This window comes from Podarcis tiliguerta (assembly GCF_965153285.1).
Source record: "Podarcis tiliguerta genome assembly, chromosome: 12".
Lineage (NCBI taxonomy): Eukaryota > Metazoa > Chordata > Lepidosauria > Squamata > Lacertidae > Podarcis > Podarcis tiliguerta.
The window spans coordinates 51,140,351-51,161,665 of NC_139545.1; the positions used below are offsets into that span (position 1 = coordinate 51,140,351).

The 21,315-nt window shown below is 46.4% G+C and overlaps 1 protein-coding gene across 3 annotated transcripts; it reads right to left on the reverse strand.

Annotated features, from left to right (window-relative positions):
• Nucleotides 1-151: 151 nt before the first annotated feature.
• On the reverse strand, nucleotides 152-21,175 carry LOC310660941 (solute carrier family 22 member 13-like). Of its 3 annotated transcripts, XM_083406537.1 has the most exons (11): nucleotides 19,860-21,167; nucleotides 16,696-16,799; nucleotides 13,774-13,928; nucleotides 11,142-11,310; nucleotides 9,630-9,750; nucleotides 8,161-8,252; nucleotides 6,061-6,275; nucleotides 4,816-4,924; nucleotides 2,812-3,021; nucleotides 1,203-1,745; nucleotides 152-957 (listed from the first exon to the last, which is right to left on the reverse strand). In XM_083406537.1, exons 1-10 carry the CDS (start codon nucleotides 20,229-20,231, stop codon nucleotides 1,655-1,657), a joined length of 1,638 nt encoding a protein of 545 aa, XP_083262663.1. In that variant the 5' UTR covers nucleotides 20,232-21,167; the 3' UTR covers nucleotides 152-957; nucleotides 1,203-1,654. The 3 variants fall into 3 exon arrangements, with proteins under 3 accessions (XP_083262663.1, XP_083262664.1, XP_083262665.1); XM_083406538.1 differs by lacking the exon at nucleotides 4,816-4,924 and having other exon boundaries at nucleotides 2,812-3,017; nucleotides 19,860-21,170; XM_083406539.1 differs by lacking the exons at nucleotides 152-957; nucleotides 1,203-1,745 and having other exon boundaries at nucleotides 2,826-3,017; nucleotides 19,860-21,175.
• Between the last annotated feature and the right edge of the window lie 140 nt (nucleotides 21,176-21,315).

A 21,315-nucleotide genomic window follows, 5' to 3' on the forward strand; every position in this document is an offset into this window, starting at 1 on the left:
GAATGGCTGACTCTCATGGAGAAACCACCACTCATAATATACTATGTAAAGAAGGGGCAAAGCATGTTTTGTGTTCATTTTGGGTTTTAAAGGGGCATCTGCTTTTTAAAAACCCTGTATTCCACCAGTATGTATTCACAATGCCAATGGCTCAAGCTATTATCCATTTAATTATTTGATTCATTCAGATACTGCCTTTCATACAAACATCATAGGCTGGTTTATAGCACAAAAATACAAAACAGAAACACAAAATACATAACATAACAACAACAGCAAACGAATATTCCCCCTCCTTCTACTAACACCATTAGAAGGCCATCGACGGTTTAATCAGCCGAAAGTTTGGTTATAGAGGAACGGTTTTTTGCCTGGAGTGTACCTGAATACTTCTCAGGACAGACATGTTATATTGGTGTGTCTTGAATATGTGACAGTTAAAACTTATGACCTGTGTTTCTTAGGTTTCAAAAAGTTGCCTGTCCCCCCCCCCCCCCCATTATAGCTAAAGCTTTTTCAGACATTTAGCTATGGAAACTGTACAAAACAAACAGGTACGTGCAAACCTCTGTTTTACTCAGGTACACTGGAACTTTCAAGTACAAGGGTAAAGCTGAGACCAGCAGATCACTTCCCACAGACTTGCAAAGCTACAGAGGTCTCCTGATAAGAGAAACGCTCAACTATTTCACATATTCATTTCACAAGAGTATTTTACAACCCTAAAACATTCCATCCCAGCAAATTCTCATACTGGAGAGAACATCGGACACTACAAGTACAGCATTTTGAAACAATAAAACAATTGAAAGCTAATAATCCACCAGCTGTAAAAAAGAAAAAGAGAGAGTGCAATGGTTTTTAAGGAGGGGTTAGATAGCCCTCTGTCATGAATGCTGTAGGTGAGATTGCTGCATTGAAGGGGGTTGGACTAGATGACCCGTGGGACCCTTCCCACTCAAGAAAGAAGATTCCACCTAAACATTAGGAAGAACTTCCTGACAGTAAGAGCTGTTCGACAGTGGAATTTGCTGCCAAGGAGTGTGGTGGAGTCTCCTTCTTTGGAGGTCTTTAAGCAGAGGCTTGACAACCATATGTCAGGAGTGCTCTGATGGTGTTTCCTGCTTGGCAGGGGGTTGGACTCGATGACCCTTGTGGTCTCTTCCAACTCTATGATTCTATGATTCTATGATTCACTCTACAATTCTATGACTCTGTGTATGCAGAAGGTGTCAGGATCAATCCCCAGCATCTCCAGGTCTGGCTTGATACAATGCTGATTCTGATGTTTTCTAGACTTCCTACATTGAGTCCAAAGGGATTTACTCCCATATATGTGTGAGCATAGAACTGCACCCTAAATTTGCACTGCAGCTATTCTGTAAGAAGCACAACCAGATCTATCCTAAGATTATCAATGTTCTTTTAAACACGAGTGTATGCTTTTAATCTGCTCATATTACATTCAGATCTTTCAAACCAAGTTATTTTAAGGGGCACGTAATAGAATTGATTTTTTATTTTAATTTTCATTTAAAAACCATTTTTAAAAACAAAATATTTGAACCAATTATTTTTATCTGCTGGGCTCAGAGTGGGAGGGGAGGAAATTCACACATTCTTCTTGGCAGCTTGGAGCAATCCACACGGTGGGTTAAAGGCGAGTTATTGCTATCCGTTCAGTAATCTTTTCATTCGGTTTTAAACAGGCATTTCCCAAACTACCGTTGATTCTTTTGCTGGGCCTATGGAGGGGAAAGAAGGTTAAAAGGAGATGATTAAATTCATGCATACGTTTTCTGCTCCAAACGATTCTGAATGGCAGGTGCATCAAGCAAACCTAGGAATTGGTTCACAGAAGCTGCCTTACACAGAGTCATGAAGAAGAAGAGTTTGGATTTGATATCCCGCTTTATCACTACCCTAAGGAGTCTCAAACTGGCTAACATTCTCCTTTCCCTTCCTCCCCCACAACAAACACTCTGTGAGGTGAGTGAGGCTGAGAGACTTCAGAGAAGTGTGACTGGCCCAAGGTCACCCAGCAGCTGCACGTGGAGGAGCAGAGACGCGAACCCGGTTCCCCAGATTGCAAGACTACCGCTCTTAACCACTACACCACACTGGCTCTCATCATGGTTTTGGGTCCATGTAGGTTAATATTGTCTGTTCTGACTTGCAGCAGTTTTCCGGGGTTTCAGACACAGCCTTTCCCAGCCCATTCAGGTGACGCCACATTAGCACTGATAGTTGCAATGTCAGATGATGCCTAACATGTGTGATTCAGCCACAGTTATTGAAGATCACCTGCCATTCATCAAGGCACACATTCATGTAAGTTAATAGAAGGCAAACAAGTGGACCTTCTGCCATGGAAACTGCATGATCGGCTGAGACACGAGATCTGCTTGTGGCATTAGGTCTGTGACAGCTCATCTGCACATGCAAGCAAACCCTCAATATTGTGGACCTCGAGCAACAGCAATGCATGTGTGAAGCAGCCCGAAAGGCAGAATAATCAAGCAATCCATAGCCCTGAGATTCCCAAGTGAGAGTAAAAATCTCAATAGTCAACCTTCTCTTCTGATAACCAGTTCAATTAACTATATGTATAAATGACTGTAAACAATTGCTTAGCGCAAAACAGTGTTTTTGAATCACCCAACACTGTTGCTTTAGCACTGCATTGTTTTAATGGAAGCGGTTAGCTGCCTTGCGGACTCCACACAGCCAGGTCAACAACTCAAGCACAAACACATGGATGTAAAAAAAAGTCAAGGGAATAAATAAACGCAGAACCACCCCAAGACTTGCCTCTGATAGTGTGCAATGTCATCCATGCAATCCGGGAGTTCCTTGCCGCAGGTCTCCGGAAGCAAGCAAGCAAGGAGTCCACCAGCCACGGCTGCACTGCCAAATATCACCACGGGGATAGAGGGGTGGTACTTGTCCAAGAGACCAATCAGAGGCGAGAGGATGCCTGCCAATCTGGCTGCCATCTGGCACCACCCCACTCCAGTCTGCCTGAGAAGGAAGGAAGACATGGGTGGTGAGTCTTTCCCACAATCCTCTGGGGACATTTACCCTTGCTAGATTCAACCTGCTGCCATCTGCCTTATTGCAGGGCAGATTTGAGGGTAAACCATACGCTGAACGAGTCTGCCCTTGCGGCTTGATGGAGGTAGAAACTGTCTCTCATGCCTTGTTACGCTGCCATTTCTACACGGATATACACTCAGTATTTATCACCCCTGCTATGCAAAAATCTCCAAATGAATCCGAACTTCAATGTCTAAAATCCCTGGTAGAGGACAAGGATCCTGAGATCACGTTAAGGGTAGCCAAATTCTGTGCAATTGCTATAAAACTTGGGGGAAAAGTTGTGCTATCATAATGATTAAGGTTTTAAATGATAATTTTAGGTTATATGTTAATGACTGTTTTAATTTATATAGTTTTTAACTGTTGCTGTATCTGTATTGTTCCTGTTATACCTAATTGCAAATTCAAATGTATCCCTATCATGTTTTATGACTTCCTTGATATTGTATGTGGGCTGGAACTAGTCTGTGACCGAAATAATAAAATTCAATATATCCACTGCAGGGGAGCCGCATTGGGGGCACTGCAGGAAATCAAAATGGTAGTTCCCAGGCTCAGGAGATGGCACTGCTTCCATGTGAACCAGAGGGGGCCCATGGATGTAAAAAGGCAACCCACACAAATGGCATTCTCCCTAGAGATTCCTGAAACCTGGATATAGGCTAAGTGGCTTTTGGATTGCCGCAAGGCACAGCCAATAAGCACTATGAACAGCCAGCTCCCCTTGGAAGCAGGAATAAGCACTGGCTTAAAACTCTTAGGCCCCCTCAATGTTCAGAGGGCGTTCGGCTCTACCCCTGGCTCCTTGTGACACTGGGCACTCGCAATCCTCTTTAGAAGTTTGCACCTCTGTAGGAAAGTGAGTGGAGGGTGGAGATTTCACTTGTTTCTGTCAGCCTTCTCCATTCACCCAGCCTGCGAGTTTAAACTTACAATCGTTTGTTGATTGTATGGTTGGTTTATAAACACAACATGCAGTTCTATTTTTCTAGAAAAAGAGGTCATCATGAACGTCTTCCTTGTTGTTTTAGAAGGGCAATGATGTCTACCTGAGAGGTGTTGGAGCTCCAGCTGAAAAAACGCCCTGACAGCATGTGATGTTTCTCAAATTTTGCTAGAGAGCCTGGTTCTCCAGACCTAGCATTCCCCCCCCCCATGTTTCTGCCATTTTGTCATCAAAGCCCATTTCAGTCTACAAGTGCTTGAATTACCGTATTTTTCGCTCTATAAGACGCACCAGACCACAAGACGCACCTAATTTTTGGAGGAGGAAAACAAGAAAAAAAATATTCTGAATCTCAGAAGCCAGAACAGCAAGAGGGATCGCTGTGCAGTGAAAGCAGCAATCCCTCTTGCTGTTCTGGCTTCTGTGATAGCTGCGCAGTCTGCATTCGCTCCATAAGACGCACACACATTTCCCCTTACTTTTTAGAAGGGAAAAAGTGAGTCTTATAGAGCAAAAAATACAGTACACAGAGCAGCTGGCTAACTTAAAGGAGCAGACAGGGTGGCGCTATGGCTATGTCTGCTCATATGGGCAACTTCCATTATGTAACACTGCAAAAGGTCATGAATTATCCAATTTAAAAACTGGAAATGCAACCTTTACATCTGATATAACTTTATTTTTTAAAAAAAGCTCTATTTCAGGCCCGCTGCATAAATACACCCCGTTTTTGAGACACAATATTTTTTAAAGTACATAGCAAGCCTCACCGGACAATAGTTGGGAACAGCTCTGCAGAATACACATATGATATAGATAAGGAACCAGACATGATAAACTTCCCCGTGGTGGCAAACAGCGTTAGTAGCATAGGCAGATCTGGGGGAAGAAAGATTGTATGTCAAAGAAAACCCAAAAACAAAAGCAGGGTGTGTGTGTGTGTGTGTGTGTGTGTGTGTGTGTGTGTTGTCATGCGACCCAGGGCTTCAACAACCCATGCTCAGGGGAAGAGGCCATGGGTACGAGAGGCGCCATCTGTATGGGCATGCCACCAGCCTCATAAGATGTATCTGTTGCCACAGGCGTTGCCTTGATCTCTCAATTCAATCTCCTGCCTAAATTGCTGGGTGGTTTCAAATGGGATTGTTTTCTTGCATATTTTAGTCTGGGATCTTTATATTTTAACTTTTTGTGTTTTTATAGTTTGTAAACCCCCTTCATGGATCACTGCCTTGCCGCGGCGAAGGGGCTTGAATAACTCAGAGAAGCTATGAGCTATGCCGTGCAGGGCCACCCAAGATGGACAGGCTGATTTCCTTAAGAATGGATGCGTTTTATCTTCTTGCAGTCCTTGAGAGTCCCACGGACTGCAAGAAGATCGAACACATCCATTCTTAAGGAAATCAGCCCTGAGTGCTCACTGGAAGGACAGATCCTGAAGCTGAGGCTCCAATACTTTGGCCACCTCATGAGAAGAGAAGACTCCCTGGAAAAAGTAACCCTGATGTTGGGAAAGATGGAGGGCACAAGGAGAAGGGGACAACAGAGGACGAGATGGTTGGACAGTGTTCTCGAAGCTACCAGCATGAGTTTGACCAAACTGCAGGAGGCAGTGGAAGACAGGAGTGCCTGGCGTGCTCTGGTCCATGGGGTCACAAAGAGTCGGACACAACTAAACGACTAAACAACAGGTTTGTAAACAGCTCATTTTAGCATTAAGAGGTACCGGTATATGCATTGAATTAAATTATTATAATAATAATAAGAAGAAGAATGATAAGCCCCTTTAGGAGTAGAGATGTCCCTCACCAAAGACAGCACTGCTGCTTAGAGGAAACTGGAGCACTATTGAATGCTCAGCCTGGGTCAGCTGCTTGCTGGAGCAAGCCTAGATTCCAATCAGAGCATCGCCTGGCTTCACTTATCTGAACCTTTTTTGAAGACTGGTTTAAAACAGAGCCCATTTGGCAAGTGTTAGCCTGGGGGATGCTAGCCCTTCAGCGGTTGATATGCACCTTTTGGGATGACTGCGATGAGAAGGCAACAGGCTCCCCCCAGGAGCAAGGCGGAAGATTGGCATTTCTTTCTGCCCAGCCACTGCACCAGGAAGATGCAGGAGAGGCGACCTGGAATTTCAACAGCCCCAAAGATAGCCTGCGTCAGGTAGATATCGAAACCGAAACTGCCCACGTTCAAGCTCAACCCGTAGTACGCCAAACTGCTGACAAACCTAAAGACGAACAGAGCATATCCATGATTAAAAGTAAGGCAAGTTTTAAACTGGAAGGACACACAGCACTTCCCAAAACACACCTTTGCGATTCCTCACAGTACCCCGTTTTAACTTCTTTAAAAGGTTCTGTGATAGGAATTTAGAGGTCTTAGATATATGGCAATGTTCATAACCGCACGTACATAGATCAGCACAGGAAGACCGACCTGAAGCCATTTTGATTCCTAAACTGAGCAAATGTTTTCTCTGCAAGGTCATAGTGGAAAAGCCTCCGCATTGTCTTTTCCTTCACAAATCCTGTCTTAAGGGTATGTCTGTGTTTGAATAGGGTGTGAGCCTGTGACCTGGCCCAGGAACTAAGTATTTATCATTACAAAAGACTGGCCAGGCTCCCCAGGCAATCCAATCAAGTAACCTGACAGACAGGAGATAAACAACGACAGGAGAAAAACAATATTCAAATTTCTGTTTAGACGGCCTTTTTTGTGATGTAGGTATGATGTATCTGAGGGGTGGTCTTAGGTCACACCCCTTCTGTGATGTATGTATGATGTTTCTGGGGGTGGTCTTGATCTACAGGGTGGCCATTTCAAAAGTCTTTATAAGGCCTTGCACACCATTTTTCTGGGTCCCTCCTCTCTCCTGCGGGTGAGGGGAGCACCCTGTTGCAACAGATCAATAAAGGCCAAACCTACAGGCTGCTGTTTTGCTCCAAGTTATCCTGGTTGGTGTCTTTGTTTTTGTCTAAGGGAGCCCTCGGATTTTTCCGTTGACATTTTCTAACCCACATGGATGGGAGTGCAGATCGTTTTGGAAATGCGACTTGGAAAGGGCATGTATTTGGGGCAAATTACAGACGCTGATCTTTCAGTGTGGGCCGATGTATGAATAAAGGTAAAGGTAAAGGTACCCCTGCCCGTACAGGCCAGTCTTGACAGACTCTAGGGTTGTGCGCCCATCTCACTCAAGAGGCCGAGGGCCCGTGCTGTCCGAAGACACTTCCGGGTCATGTAGCCAGCGTGACATCGCTGCTCTGGCGAGCCAGCGCAGCACACGGAAACGCCGTTTACCTTCCCGCTAGTAAGCGGTCCCTATTTATCTACTTGCACCTGGGAGTGCTTTCGAACTGCTAAGTTGGCAGGCGCTGGGACCGAACAGTGGGAGCGCACCCCACCACGGGGATTCGAACCGCCGACCTTACGATCGGCAAGCCCTAGGCACTGAGGCTTTTACCCACAGCGCCACCCGCGTCCCGCTTGATCTACAGGGTGGCAATTTCAAAAGTCTTTATAAGGCCTTGCACACCATTTTTCTGGGTCCCTCCTCTCTCCTGCGGGTGAGGGAAGAACCCTGTTGCAACAGATCAATAAAGGCCAAACCTACAGGCTGCTGTTTTGCTCCAGGTTATCCTGGTTGGTGTCTTTGTTTTTGTCTAAGGGAGCCCACATGGATGGGAGTGCAGATCGTTTTGGAAATGCAACTTGGAAAAGGGCATGTATTTTGGGCAAATTACAGACGCTGATCTTTCAGTGTGGGCCGATGTATGAATAGGATAATATAAAAGGAGACAAAATGTATGAAGATGCTTTCTGCGTAATCAAATCATTGGCCCTTTTGCCCATCACGGGTAGGTAGTCTTCCCAATCCCATTCTCAGATCTAGGAAATACGCCAAGTTGGATATCTGGTCCATCTGACTCAGTATTGTCCACACAATGGCTGTGACACTCTGGGGTTTCAGGTAGCGTCCTTGCCAGCCACACCTGGAGATAGCGGAGTTTGACAAGGGAACCTTCTGCATACAGAGCAGAGGCCAGGAACTTTGCACCTTTGGCCTGCAAATGTACTACTGCAAATAAGGTAACAATAGATAACAGGCTTACCAGACTGCTGATAGGACGAAAGTCACCTTCCCCATGTGGGGGTTTCTAAACAGTTCCCAAATGCCTGCAGACACGGTCTTTTCAGGTTTCAGCTTTTGCAAGACATGAAAGTGAAAACAAAGAGAGAAAGGACGGAGTGGAGAAACCTAGTTAACTTCATTTGTAATCTCTTGCTTTCTGGAAAGCCCATCTCAGGTCACTTTTTGTTGTTGTTGTTGTTTCTGCATCAAAACCAAACTATAGTTATGGACCACCCAAACAGTGTTGGCCATATCTGTGTCCCTTTAGCACACCGCCCAACTTCTGGAGACACATTTCTTGCCCTTGCCCCCCCCCAAGCGCTTTTGGGGGTGAGAACACAGTGTGAGAGCATGTGACACCCAAAATGGCCACCGCAATCTCTCACAGAAAACCCCAGGTGTCCCATTTTTCCCAGGGCACTTGGCAGGTATTCTGTTGGGCTTTGTGGTGACCAAAACGAAGCACAGTTCCTGCCAAGCTCATCCATGGTTCCTGTCCACTCACCTTCTCAGCTGGACAAAGTTTTGTGGGAGTTAGGGGTAAGCATGATTTGCGCAGTGGAGATGTGAAGAGTTGCTAAATGGAGGCTGCTAAGGAGTCGGGATGGCTTGGCTAGATTCATTTGCTTGTAGCATGGGGAAAGTGTTATCCACAATCGTACCTTGGTTTTCAAACAGAATGTGTTGCGGCAGTCCGTTCGACTTCTGAAACGTTTGGAAACCAAGGCGCGGCTTCTGATTGGGTGCAGGAGTGTCCTGCAGCCAATCGGAAGCTGCGGAAGCCGTGCCGGACGTTCTGCTTCCGAGGCAAAGTTTGCAAACCGGAACACCTACTTCCGGGTTTGCGGCGTTCGAGTTCCAAGTTGTTCATGAACTAAGCTGTTCGAAAACCAAGGTACGACTGTGTTTCTTTTCTTTTGAGCTTAAGTACACGGTAAGACAGGAATGGTGATTCTGTGGCCCTCTGCTAGCCCCAGGCTGCAAGGCTAGCAGTCAGAGCCAATGGGAGATGTTGCCCAACCAATATCTAGAGTGTAACAAATTCCCAACCACTGGATTAGATGAAAAGACAGTCTAGGCTGTATGGCAAATACTACTGAGCTACCTTTGCCTCTCTGACTTCATCCTAGAGCCATAGAGCTCCATTCCCCAGGCCATGCCTAAGGATCCAATTTTTTGATGCTACAAGTAGGCGACTTCAGCAATTTAAAATACATTTATCAGTTTCAAATTCTGTGCTTTTCATTTTTTGTACAAGGCATCTGCTTTTGAAAACTGAAGTTAGCTATTTTTTGTGGGGGGAGGGGTGCAAGTAATTAGCCCAAGATATGTCTGGCACCCCTGAAATCTCTCACCGTTCTGAGATTGGGGTGCACAAAACAATATGGACTAGGTGAAATAAATGATATTTTTGCAAAGAATAGCTGGCTACAACGCCCGGCTTCTTACCTCATCTAACAGCTTCAGTGGGATGGCTCGCTTGTTGACAGAAGATGCCTTCTGGAGAAGCTTCTTGGCTTCTTCTGTTTTTCCTTTGGTCACCAGCCACCGAGCAGATTCAGGAAGGATCCTGAGAAATATTCCAACAGGCAAGCAAATTCAGGGCAGTCCATTACATCCCTACTAAAAACAAAACAAAACAAGAATGGTACGGTGACCTCAGTGGCGTAGTGTTGGGGGTGCAGGAGGGGCCGGCCGCACCGGGCGCAACATCTGGGGGGGGGCACTCGCACTCGCAGCTCTCTGCCCCTACCTGGCTCACTCACTCTCTCTCACTGCAGTGCTGGCTGTGCGAATCCGATCCGAGCCACCGGGTCGCCGCCCACTGTGGAGGGGAGGCTGCCAGGCGTGCGGTGCGGTGCGGAGAGAGAGCGAGGGACTATCTGGGGGAGGGACAGTGCAGCGGGGGGGGGGGGGGCGCAAATTACTTGCCTTGCCCCGGGTGCTGACAACCCACGCTACGCCACTGGGTGACCTTGCAGACAGCATAGCAGGCTGGAACCCTTGATATACTGCTGCAAGTCCGGACTATGCAGAATTAGATAAATTAACAGGAAGGATTCGAAACCAGTGGGATCAGAGATTCTTAGAGGACTGGAGTAAATATATGAACTCCAGTAATTGTGATGAACGGATTACGCTAGTAGGTTTGCAAGAAGTTTTGTAAGGTGGATTATTTGACATATTACAAGAAAGACTATGAAAAGAATGATTAGTTAAGGACAATTAAATGCAATATAGAAATTAAAAAGTGCAGAACAAGTGATAAAGAACGGAAAATCATCAGAGGTGTTGATGGAAGTCTAAAATATTGTATAAGATGAGAAGATATGTTGTGTGACTGTTGGAACTGATATGTTAAAAAATCAATAAAAATGTGTGTATATATATATATATATATATAGAGAGAGAGAGAGAGAGAGAGAGAGAGAGAGATACTGCTGCAAGTCCAACTCATAGAATGGTAGAGTTGGCAGAGACACCATGAGTCATCTAGTCCAACCCTCTGCAATGTACCTGTTTTCATTGTAAGCCACCTTGGGGCTCTTGCGGAAGGCAGGGTAAAAAGAAGAAGAAGAAGAAGAAGAAGAAGAAGAAGAAGAAGAAGAAGAAGAAGAAGAAGAAGAAGAGGAGTTTGGATTTGATATCCCGCCTTTCACTCCCTTTAAGGAGTCTCAAAGCGGCTAACATTCTCCTTTCCCTTCCTCCCCCACAACAAACACTCTGTGAGGTGAGTGGGGCTGAGAGACTTTGGAGAAGTGTGACCAGCCCAAGGTCACCCAGCAGCTGCATGTGGAGGAGCAGGGAAGCGAACCCGGTTCACCAGATTACGAGTCTACCGCTCTTAACCACTACACCACACTGGCTCTCAAACAAAACAAAACACCACTTCAAATGAAAAATAGGTGGGTGGGTGGGGGCTTGTCTCTGGGACTTGTCACATTCTGATCCAGTACTCACCACAGGTAGAAGAAGAGGGCAAAAACTGGAGCAGATCCAGCAAGCTGCAGCGCCCTCCAGTCGCGAAAGGCATAAGCCAGGCCAGCCAGGATCATCTGCCCCACGGAAAAGGCTGCATGGCTGATAATCACCGTATGCGGACGGTAGACAATTCCAACCCATTCTGTAGCTACAGGTGGTTAGGAGAAATTGATTTCAAAGCATAACAAAAAACTAATCATATGAATAAAGCTTTAATTGTTTTTTAAAAAAACAGCTTTTGACAGGGCAGTCTCACAATTTAAAGTTTTGGTTTCAAGTTGCATTCAGTTCCACAAACCCCTCTCTTGATTTTTCCTGCTGGTAGTGCAAAGAGAATTCACAGCTATTATGTAGGGCAGCTGTGATTGTTCACACACATACATTCAGCTGTGATTTACTAAAATATTGTTCCAGATGGAAAGCTATTAAAAACCTATTCCTAGGGCAGCATATAGGTAAAGGTAAAGGGACCCCTGAGCATTAGGTCCAGTCGTGACTGACTCTGGGATTGCGGCGCTCATCTCGCTCTATAGGCTGAGGGAGCCGGCATACAGCTTCCAGGTCATGTGGCCAGCATGACTAAGCCGCTTCTGGCGAACCAAAGCAGTGCACGGAAACGCCGTTTACCTTCCCACCTGAGCGGTACCTATTTATCTACTTGCACTTTGATGTGCTTTCGAACTGCTAGGTGGGCAGGAGCAGGGACCGAGCAACAGAAGCTCACCCCGTCGCGGGGATTCGAACTGCCGACCTTCTGATCGGCAAGTCCTAGGCTCTGTGGTTTAACCCACAGCGCCACCTGTGTCCCCAGGGCAGCATATACCTTGCCCTAGGTCAGTGATGGCCAAACTTGGCTCTCCAGCTGTTTTGGGACTACAACTCCCATCATCCCTAGCTAACAGGACCAGTGGTCAGGGATGATGGGAACTGTAGTCCCAAAACAGCTGGAGGGCCAAGTTTGGCCATCACTGCCCTAGGTCAACTGAACTTGGACGGCTTCTTATCTCCCCAATGGGACAAGGTTGACAAAGGGCTGGGGCTGGCCAGCTGTCAGTCTGGGGTTTATTTTGCATAGCTCTGTGCAAAAAAGCCTCAACTATTGGAAGATCACCAGGGCTTACAAAGAACCTAGGTCAAGGTTGAACAACATGGTGCCCTCCAGACATGGATGGACTCCAATGTCCATGAACCCCAGCAAGAATGGCCAATGATGGGAGCTGTAGTCCAACAACCCTGGAAGGGCCCAGGGCCCAGGTCTTTTGTTCTAACAAGTGTGCATCACAAATGGAACAAATGAAGCTGCTTGATGCAAGATCAGATTATTGGTCCCTCTGGAGGGCTTCAGGCTTCCGAAAGGCAGCAGCAACCAGGGGCCTCAGGTAGAGAAGGATCTTCACCTTCACCTGCTATTTGGTCCTTTTGTCTGAAGATGTCAGGAACTGAATCTTGGATCTTCTACATGCAAAGCACAAGGCTTGACCATTGAGCTACAGCTTCTGCTCACATGAGAGTCTGATATATCTGTCTTCAAAAGCCATACTTAAGACTCAGGATGCTGTGCTCTCGGAAATGTGAAGCTATTCGGAGCATAAACACCACTCTTTTTTTTTTTTTTTTTTGGTCGGAGGAAAGCTTATTTTATTTTATTTTTTTATTTTTTTATTAGGTGTGTCCATCTTGATATTTTATTAAGGATTTTCTTGTTTTACAGAAGTAAGTGTAATGCCTCGTTTTGTTTTGTTTTTCCCATGTAACATTTTTACAAATCCATTTCATTTGTTGAGGCATTAGGGGGAGAAGGGAAAAAAAAGAAAAAAGAAGGGGGGTGGAGAGAGGGAAGATGGATGGGGGTGGGGTCGGGTGGTGGTGTTTCTATTATGCTTAATGTATGTAGAGTTTGGTGTCAGCGTTGCTTGTGCTGTTCACTTGTGTTCCTTTGGTGGTGAGAGAGGTTGGGGTTGGCCTAGGGTGTGATTGTTTGCTTGTGATTGGCTGTGGTGATCTTTGTTTTCGTGTGTGAGTGGGGTGGGTGGGTGTTTTGGATCAGGTTAGCCATATTGATTTGTATGCTGTTGGTGGATTATTGTCATTGTCCTGTTGGGCTGTGTATGTGATAAAGGGGAGCCATACCGGGGTGAAGGCGTCTTCTTCTGTTTAGTCCCTGTGTCAGTTTCAGTTTATTAGTTAATTTTTCTAGTAGGGCTGTTTCCCATACCACTCTTGATCTTTTAAAAAATGCAGTCAGAGAGCGAAATAAAGGCCTCGCTGATGTGATCCAAAGGAAACTAGAGCCATACATTTGGCCCCAGCTTGGCTGCAGAAGTTGCGACCCAACTGTCTTAGGGACTGCACTCCAGATTTGTGTAGCATTTACTCCATAGCCTTTTCATCCCCTGAGGATGTCTCGCAAGGCAGCGAGTAATGACTATTCATAATAAACATGATAAAAATAACCACACACCACACAAAGAACAATCATCAAGTGCGGTGGCATGGAGAGATTTCCGAAGGCCAGGTAGAATGGTACTGAGGGCCTCATTTGCCCAAAGAGGAACCACCCAGAGACTAGGCTTCCCTTTCTATTTTGTAAAGCCGTTTGTGTACATCTTACCTAAAGCTAAACTGCTTATCACGACTCCGGAAACAGAAGCACCCACAAGAAATCGGAACGCAATGTAGAGGTGGAAATTGGGAGCAAAGGCCGTAGCAACCCCAAGCACACCTTCGATGAGCATGGACAACAGAAGACTTGGCCGCCGACCAAACCTGAGAAAGGGGAAAATGCATTTTGCCATCACATTGCTTGGGGGGGGGGGCTTTCCCTTTCCTAAGACAGTAGCAGAAAACAGGAGGCAGGCACAAAAATCCCTGGGCACAAGACATTGGTCTCCAGCTGCGCTCTTTAGTAGAGGGATGAAAAGACATGTGCTTCTGGGAGCCCATAAGCCCCAGCCAGCAGGACCGGCAATTAGGGATGATGGGAGCACCACATTGGCAGAGGCTGGTGTAACTTACATACTCCCAACCTCCCCCAAGTGTTACTCCTGATTTCCAGATGTTTGCCTTGTATACTGGTGTGATAGGAATTTTGAGGTCTTAAAAGTAAAGGGGCCCCTGACCATTAGGTCCAGTCATGACCGACTCTGGGGTTGCGGCGCTCATCTCGCTTTATTGGCCGAGGGAGCCGGCGTACAGCTTCCGGGTCATGTGGCCAGCATGACTACGCCGCTTCTGGCGAACCAGAGCTGCGCATGGAAACGCCGTTTACCTTCCCGCCGGAGCAATACCTATTTATCTACTTGCACTTTGACGTGCTTTTTGAACTGCTAGGTTGGCAGAAGCAGGGACCAAGCAACGGGAGCTCACCCCGTCACAGGGATTCGAACTGCCAACCTTCTGATCGGCAAGTCCTAGGCTCTGTGGTTTAACCCACAGTGACACCTGCGTTTTAGATATATGTTAAGTGTACCAACCAGGCACTTACATAGATCAGCACAGGAAGACCAACCTGAAATCATTTTTGATTCCCAAATGTTTTCTCTGCAAGGAGGGAGGGGGGTCAGGGAGCCTTCCCATTGTCTCAGGAACTGAGTAATCAGCAATTTAATGGGTGACAGACTATCAGGAAAGGCAATCAGATAACCTGGCTGACAGGAAAACAACAACACCTTTTCTGTGATGTAGATATGATGTTTGGAGGGGTGGTCTTGAGCTCCAGGGCAGGGAATTTAAAATGTCTATATAAGGCCTTGCGCGCCATTGTTCTGGGTTCCTCCTCCTTTCCTGCATGTGAGGGGAGCACCCTGTTGCAACAGATCACTAAAGATCAAGCTTACTAGCTGCTTTGCTTCTCAATATTCTCTGGTTGGCCTCTGTTATTTTCTCCTACCAATAGGGAACCTACGTAAGGACTCTATATGAGCTCTTGGATACCCTATAATGGGAAAAGCGCAGATTTTGTTTACAACACTGGGATTTGCAAAAAGTGGGACCTGCAAACAGACATCACTGGTGTTTAGGGTACCAGCCAGTCATACCTTTCTCAAGATACTCCATTCCCTCCTCCCAGTCTTCCCCATCATACAACATTGTATGGCCACTGTGCAAGCTCAGTCGTCACTGGACTTTTTTGTGGGGGTGCCCCCTTAGGTCCCCCTATATCTACCCCCCTGCTTCTATGAACCTTACGGTCTCCCTGCATCTTCCCCTTTTTTCTCAGTAGCTATGGAGCAGCCATGACTCTGCTCCTGAGTTTCCTATTATATGCATGACAACAATGACAATATGCCATTGCTAAAAGCCAGAAGGAGCTTGCTCATCTATGAAACATCCTGTTATGTCTGCTGCGGCAGAAAGGATCAGAGTACAGTGGTACCTTGGGTTGCGTACCCTTCAGGTTACATACGCTTCAGGTTACAGACTCCACTAACCCAGAAATAGTACCTCAGGTTAAGAACTTTGCTTCAGGATGAGAACAGAAATTGTACAGCGGCGGAGCAGTGGCAGCAGGAGGCCCCATTAGCTAAAGTGGTGCTTCAGGTTAAGAACAGTTTCAGGTTAAGAACGGACCTCAGGAACGAATTAAGTACTTAACCCAAGGTACCACTGTATTGTGGTATCTTTAAAAACTAGCATTTATTGTGATATTGTCATTTCACTTCTTCTACAGTGGTACTTCGGGTTACAGATGCTTCAGGTTACGGACTCCACTAACCCAGAAATAGTACCTCGGGTTAAGAACTTTGCTTCAGGACAAGAACAGAAATCGCGTGGCGGCAGCAGGAGGCCCCATGTAAAGTGGTTCTCAGGTTAAGAACAGTTTTAGGTTAAGAACGGACCTCCAGAACGAATTAAATTCTTAACCCGAGGTACCACTGTACTGGCTTAGAAGCCGTTGTTTTGTTGCTGTTGAAGACACGCCCCAAACCCCATCACGAAACTACAGATGTAACCATTCGTGATAAAATTTGACTCTGTCCATTGAGGTCTTAACTGAGACATAGTGTCTCCTACTATGTGTGTTAAACCTTGCAATGATGGCCATGTTATCACAAATTATACTACTGAGAATAGTTTATCTCACGTGCTTTAAACTTTGTAGATAAATGTCATAAACCCAATGAACCTCCTGAGTTTCATGGCCACACCTGTCCTCTGTCTCTGGTTTTGTGCTTGTGGTAGACTTTACGAGTCTGGTGACACAGGCAGCAGTGCCACAATCACTTTTACCCATTTATAAAACACCACTGCGCTCTAAGGACCAAGCTACATGCAAAGTTAAATGCATTTATTTATTTTGCATCTAAGGTGCAGGTTTCTAAAAAATGCAAGTTGCGTTAGCTTGGGGAATCTAATAATTACAAGCAGGGAGGTAAGAAGCGGGGAATTTAACCCATTCCTCCCCTGCTACTGTCCTGGGTAAAATCCTTCTGAAGCTGGTTTTTGGGGATGGGCAGAAATCTCCTGCTGGCTGACCACATTTCTAAACGGCAACACTTTCCCAGCCTGCCGCCCCTTATATTTTCTCTCTTACCGGTCACTTAACAGACCAGACACCAGCGCTCCAGCGAGAAGGCCCAGCATGTAAATAGATTGAGAGATGTCGTTTAAATCTTCCCAGTCACATACCAGGTCAAACTTAAGGAAAGAAAAGGAAAACCACTTTACTTGAAGGGAATCAGGAGAGGGAAAGAATGAAACTTCCACCTTGACAATGGGCACATCTTTTCAGTAGCCAAGGCTTGTACATAGGAAACTGTTTTCAACCAAGGGGTTAGCATATTAAAGGTAAAGGTAAAGGTACCCCTGCCCGTACGGGCCAGTCTTGACAGACTCTAGGGTTGTGCGCCCATCTCACTCAAAGAGGCCAAGGGCCAGCGCTGTCCGGAGACACTTCCGGGTCACGTGGCCAGCGTGACATCACTGCTCTGGCGAGCCAGAGCCGCACACGGAAACGCCGTTTACCTTCCCGCTAGTAAGCGGTCCCTATTTATCTACTTGCACCCAGGGGTGCTTTCGAACTGCTAGGCTGGCAGGCGCTGGGACCGAACAGCGGGAGCGCACCCCGCCGCGGGGATTCGAACTGCCGACCTTTCGATCGGCAAGCCCTAGGCACTGAGGCTTTTACCCACAGCGCCACCCGCGTCCCAGATAGTAAACCCAAAAAACCTGTGGAGCAGTCAGTGGAGACCAGGGCTCTTCAACCAAGGTCCATCCAGATCTTGCAATGAACTAATTCAGGTTAACTAATTCACTGAATTAAACACCTGAATTGCACCTATAATTTCCAAGTGAATTGAATGTGAATTAAGTTCCTTTTGTGGTGTAACTTTGGGTGATTTTTTAAATTCAATTTGCTTTTAATTTTAATTATGTGTGTGTTTGCGCACACACAAATATTTTTTTGATAGCGGACATTGCATTTACCGTTTTTACTTGCCTGAAAAATGATGCTGCTGTTTTAATTTAAAGTTCATAATTTGGTGGGAGGGAGCTGGAAATAGACAGGAAGAGAAAGAAATGAATGCAAAGCAATACACTTTCCCTGGCTTGCAAAAACACTTAGGGTTGCCAAATTGTGATTTAGCATCATCCGTGGGGCAGGCACTGGGGTTGGGAGTTGTTGTTGTTAATTAAATTTATATATTGCCTGCTGTCCGAAGATCTCAGGGCGGTTCATAAGATGTTTAACCGGAGTCGGCGCCTATGGCTACAGGTGTGGAAGTGAAATGGCTCTGAATTGCGAGGTTGTGAAATGCAACAGGCACTACCTCCTGAAACTTCACAGTGCTCAAAATGAGGTACCTGCTAGCATACACAATGCTTGCGTGGCTAAACTGTGGAAAAGGGGATTAGACAAACTAATGGAGAATAGGACAACCACGGACTACTAATCATGATGGCAAAAGATTGCCTCCAGTGGTTAGCCACTGTAAGAGCAGACTTTATTTAGCCTGATTCTAAAGCGCTCTTCCTATATTCCTAGGAACAGGGATTTGGTAGCGCTGGCATCAAAAGCCCAGAGGTGGACGTGCAAGGAAGTCTCAAAAGCTGTGAAGTCCGCTCCACTTCACTGTGGGGAGGAGTTGCAGTGGACCACGTGGCCACCCACTCTCCTCTGGGGGCGGGGGACGAAGTCCCGTGTTGCCTGGGGAATCCCGGCCACGTCATCGTCCAGCTGGCCAATCGGGTGGCTGGGGGGCGTGGCCGGGACCATTTAAGCTGGGGCGTGAGCTGGAGGGCTTCCTCTTGGCTCGCTTCTTCAAACTCCCTCCCTCCCTATTTTACAGGTTTTCTGCATTGGCCTTGCTATGGACCTCGGTTGGTCGCCGTGGAGGGGCCTGGTAGGAATTTTTCCACTTGGCAAAACTGGCAAGGGGCCATTTGGTTTTCGCCTACCTCGTAGCAATCGCAACAACTTTGTAAGGTTTTGTGGTTAGGCATTGTCTGACCTGACCATTGTCTGATCTGAGCCAGTGTGGTGTAGTGGTTAAGAGCGGTAGACTCATAATCTGGGGAACCGGGTTCGCGTCTCCGCTCCTCCACATGCAGCTGCTGGGCGACCTTGGGCTAGTCACACTTCTCTGAAGTCTCTCAGCCCCACTCACCTCACAGAGTGTTTGTTGTGGGGGAGGAAGGGAAAGGAGAATGTTAGCCGCTTTCAGACTCCTTTGGGTAGTGATAAAGCGGGATATCAAATCCAAACTCTTCTTCTTCTTCTTATGAGGGAGGTGTGGCCATCACCTGCCCCTCCAAGCTTAAGGGTATTCCGTTAAAGGAATCCGGGGGTGTGGATTTTGTCCGAAGCCCAGGGCGGGGCTAGGGCCATGACACGACCCCGACGGGAACATCTGGGGCACCTCGAGTTGTTCTGCATCGACGGGGCTCCCCTTTCTGGTGGTTTACCCTTACCGGACTCCCTACGCAACGGGCAGGAGTCAGATATAGTCAGGTTCATTCAATGCCTAAGCCAATACTGCTCACAGTCTGTAATCAATAAAGTTGTGGCCAGAATTTGCCCAATAACATTAACATAATATCTGTGTCCTGGTGTCTTAGTTCTTTACGAGGGGGTGAATGCGGGGTCTAGACACACAATTAGGGACTCTTCCCAAAAGGAGCTGGAGGAGTAGGACAAGAGTGATGTTTTACACACCGAAGGAAACTATCGACCAGGAGGTGTGGTTGTCAACCCTCTAGCAATAAATTGCCGCTGCCATTAATATACTGCTTTATGGCTAAATAGGCTTCTCTGAAGCATGACGCATGCTGGGCCAATCTTATATAAAGAAATAAACCCAAATCAGTGGCTGCTGCCGTCACTTCTAACGGTTCAAAAAATCACCTTCAGGAATGTACACTTCGTAATGTCTGCTTCCTTGCATTTCTTGCGAAGAGACATTGCAAGGCGCTGCCTGCACAGGTGAAAAGTGCTGGACTGCGGTCCTGCCATACGGTCTGAAGACCCATGAGGCCACCACCTTGTCGAAGCTAAGCAGATCCAGGCCTGGACGAGTGCCTGGATGGGAGACCCCATCACAGTGGGACAGAAATGTAGGTTGCCTTGGGATCCACAAAGGGAAGGAGACGGGTATATAGACTGCTTAGAAGCCATTTTGGCATATATAATTGGTATATAAATTAATTAGGGGGAAATGCAAGCAAATGATTCAGAAGGGTAAAAGAAAATTTCCAAACCTGTGTGAGCAAGGAAGGCTCTCGGTTTGAAGGATAAACCCACCCACGCTGACACTTTTCGGTAGAATTAAGTCCATATTGCAGGATGGCATCGAGATCCCAGTCCACTGGAGTGTACATGAGACATTCTTCAAATGTCCCATCGGGCTTTTTGGGAAGGGTCAAGTTCAGCCGTTCCTCTTCAGTCAGGTTCAAGCCGATGGCGTTGAACCAGCTTGTGTTGCAATGATGGGGCTCTTCCAGGACCATGAATAACTGGGAAAACATATGGAAGGCGAGGCTTGGCGAGGCTAGAGTCACGAGCACCAACAACCGCCATTGGAAACGCCCAAAGTCTCCAAGAGCTTTGATGATTTCCCCAGTGTCAGACATTGCTAGCTTCTTTGTACCCTTCCCTTCTGCGACTGCAATCTCCCCCAAAGACTTTTTTCACCTAGCCTCCGGAATTAATGTTTAAACCCAAAATAAATGTTTAGATGCGATTTGGCAACAAGGATGGCTATCCACTGTGATCTTTTGACAGCATGAGGTGCCTCACATTTCTGCAACACTACTCTGTAACCCATTAACCCGGCTGCCAACAATAAATGGCAATATCATGGGAAAATGCCGTATTGAAAAAGGGACAAGACAAGGTTGTCGCCACTGTTATTTATTCTAATGTTGGAAATGCCAACTAAGGAAATATTGAAAAATAATGGGGGGATGGGAACGAAGAACCAAGAATTAAAGTTGGGCAGAGAGATTACAAATGTGGTCCAGAACTTCTCTTGAGAAAGGCTGGTGTGTTGTGTGGATATTCTCTTGTATGTAAGCATACGTGTGATAGGAATTTTGAGGTCTTAGATATATGTTAAATGTTCATAAGTGTACCAACCAAGCACATACATAGATCAGCACAGGAAGACCGACCTGGAACCATTTTGATTCCCAAACTGACCAAATGTTTTCTCTGCAAGGTCAAAAGAAAATGGAAAAGCCTCCCCATTGTCTTTTCCTTCACAAATCCTGCTTAAGGGTATGTCTGTGTTTGAATAGGGTGTGAGCCTGTGACCTGGCCCTGGAACTAAGTATTTATCATTACAAAAGACTGGCCAGGCTATCCAGGCAATCCAATCAAGTAACCTGCCAGACAGGAGATAAACAACGACAGGAGAAAAACAACATTCAAATTTCTGTTTAGACCGCCTTTTTTGTGATGTAGGCATGATGTATCCGAGGGGTGGTCTTAGGTTACACCCCTTCTGTGATGTATGTATGATTTTCCTGGGGGTGGTCTTGATCTACAGGGTGGCAATTTCAAAATTCTTTATAAGGCCTTGCGCGCCATTTTTTCTGGGTTCCTCCTCCTTTCCTGCATGTGAGGGGAGCACCCTGTTGCAACAGATCACTAAAGATCAAGCTTACTAGCTGCTTTGCTTCTCAATATTCTCTGGTTGGCCTCTGTTATTTTCTC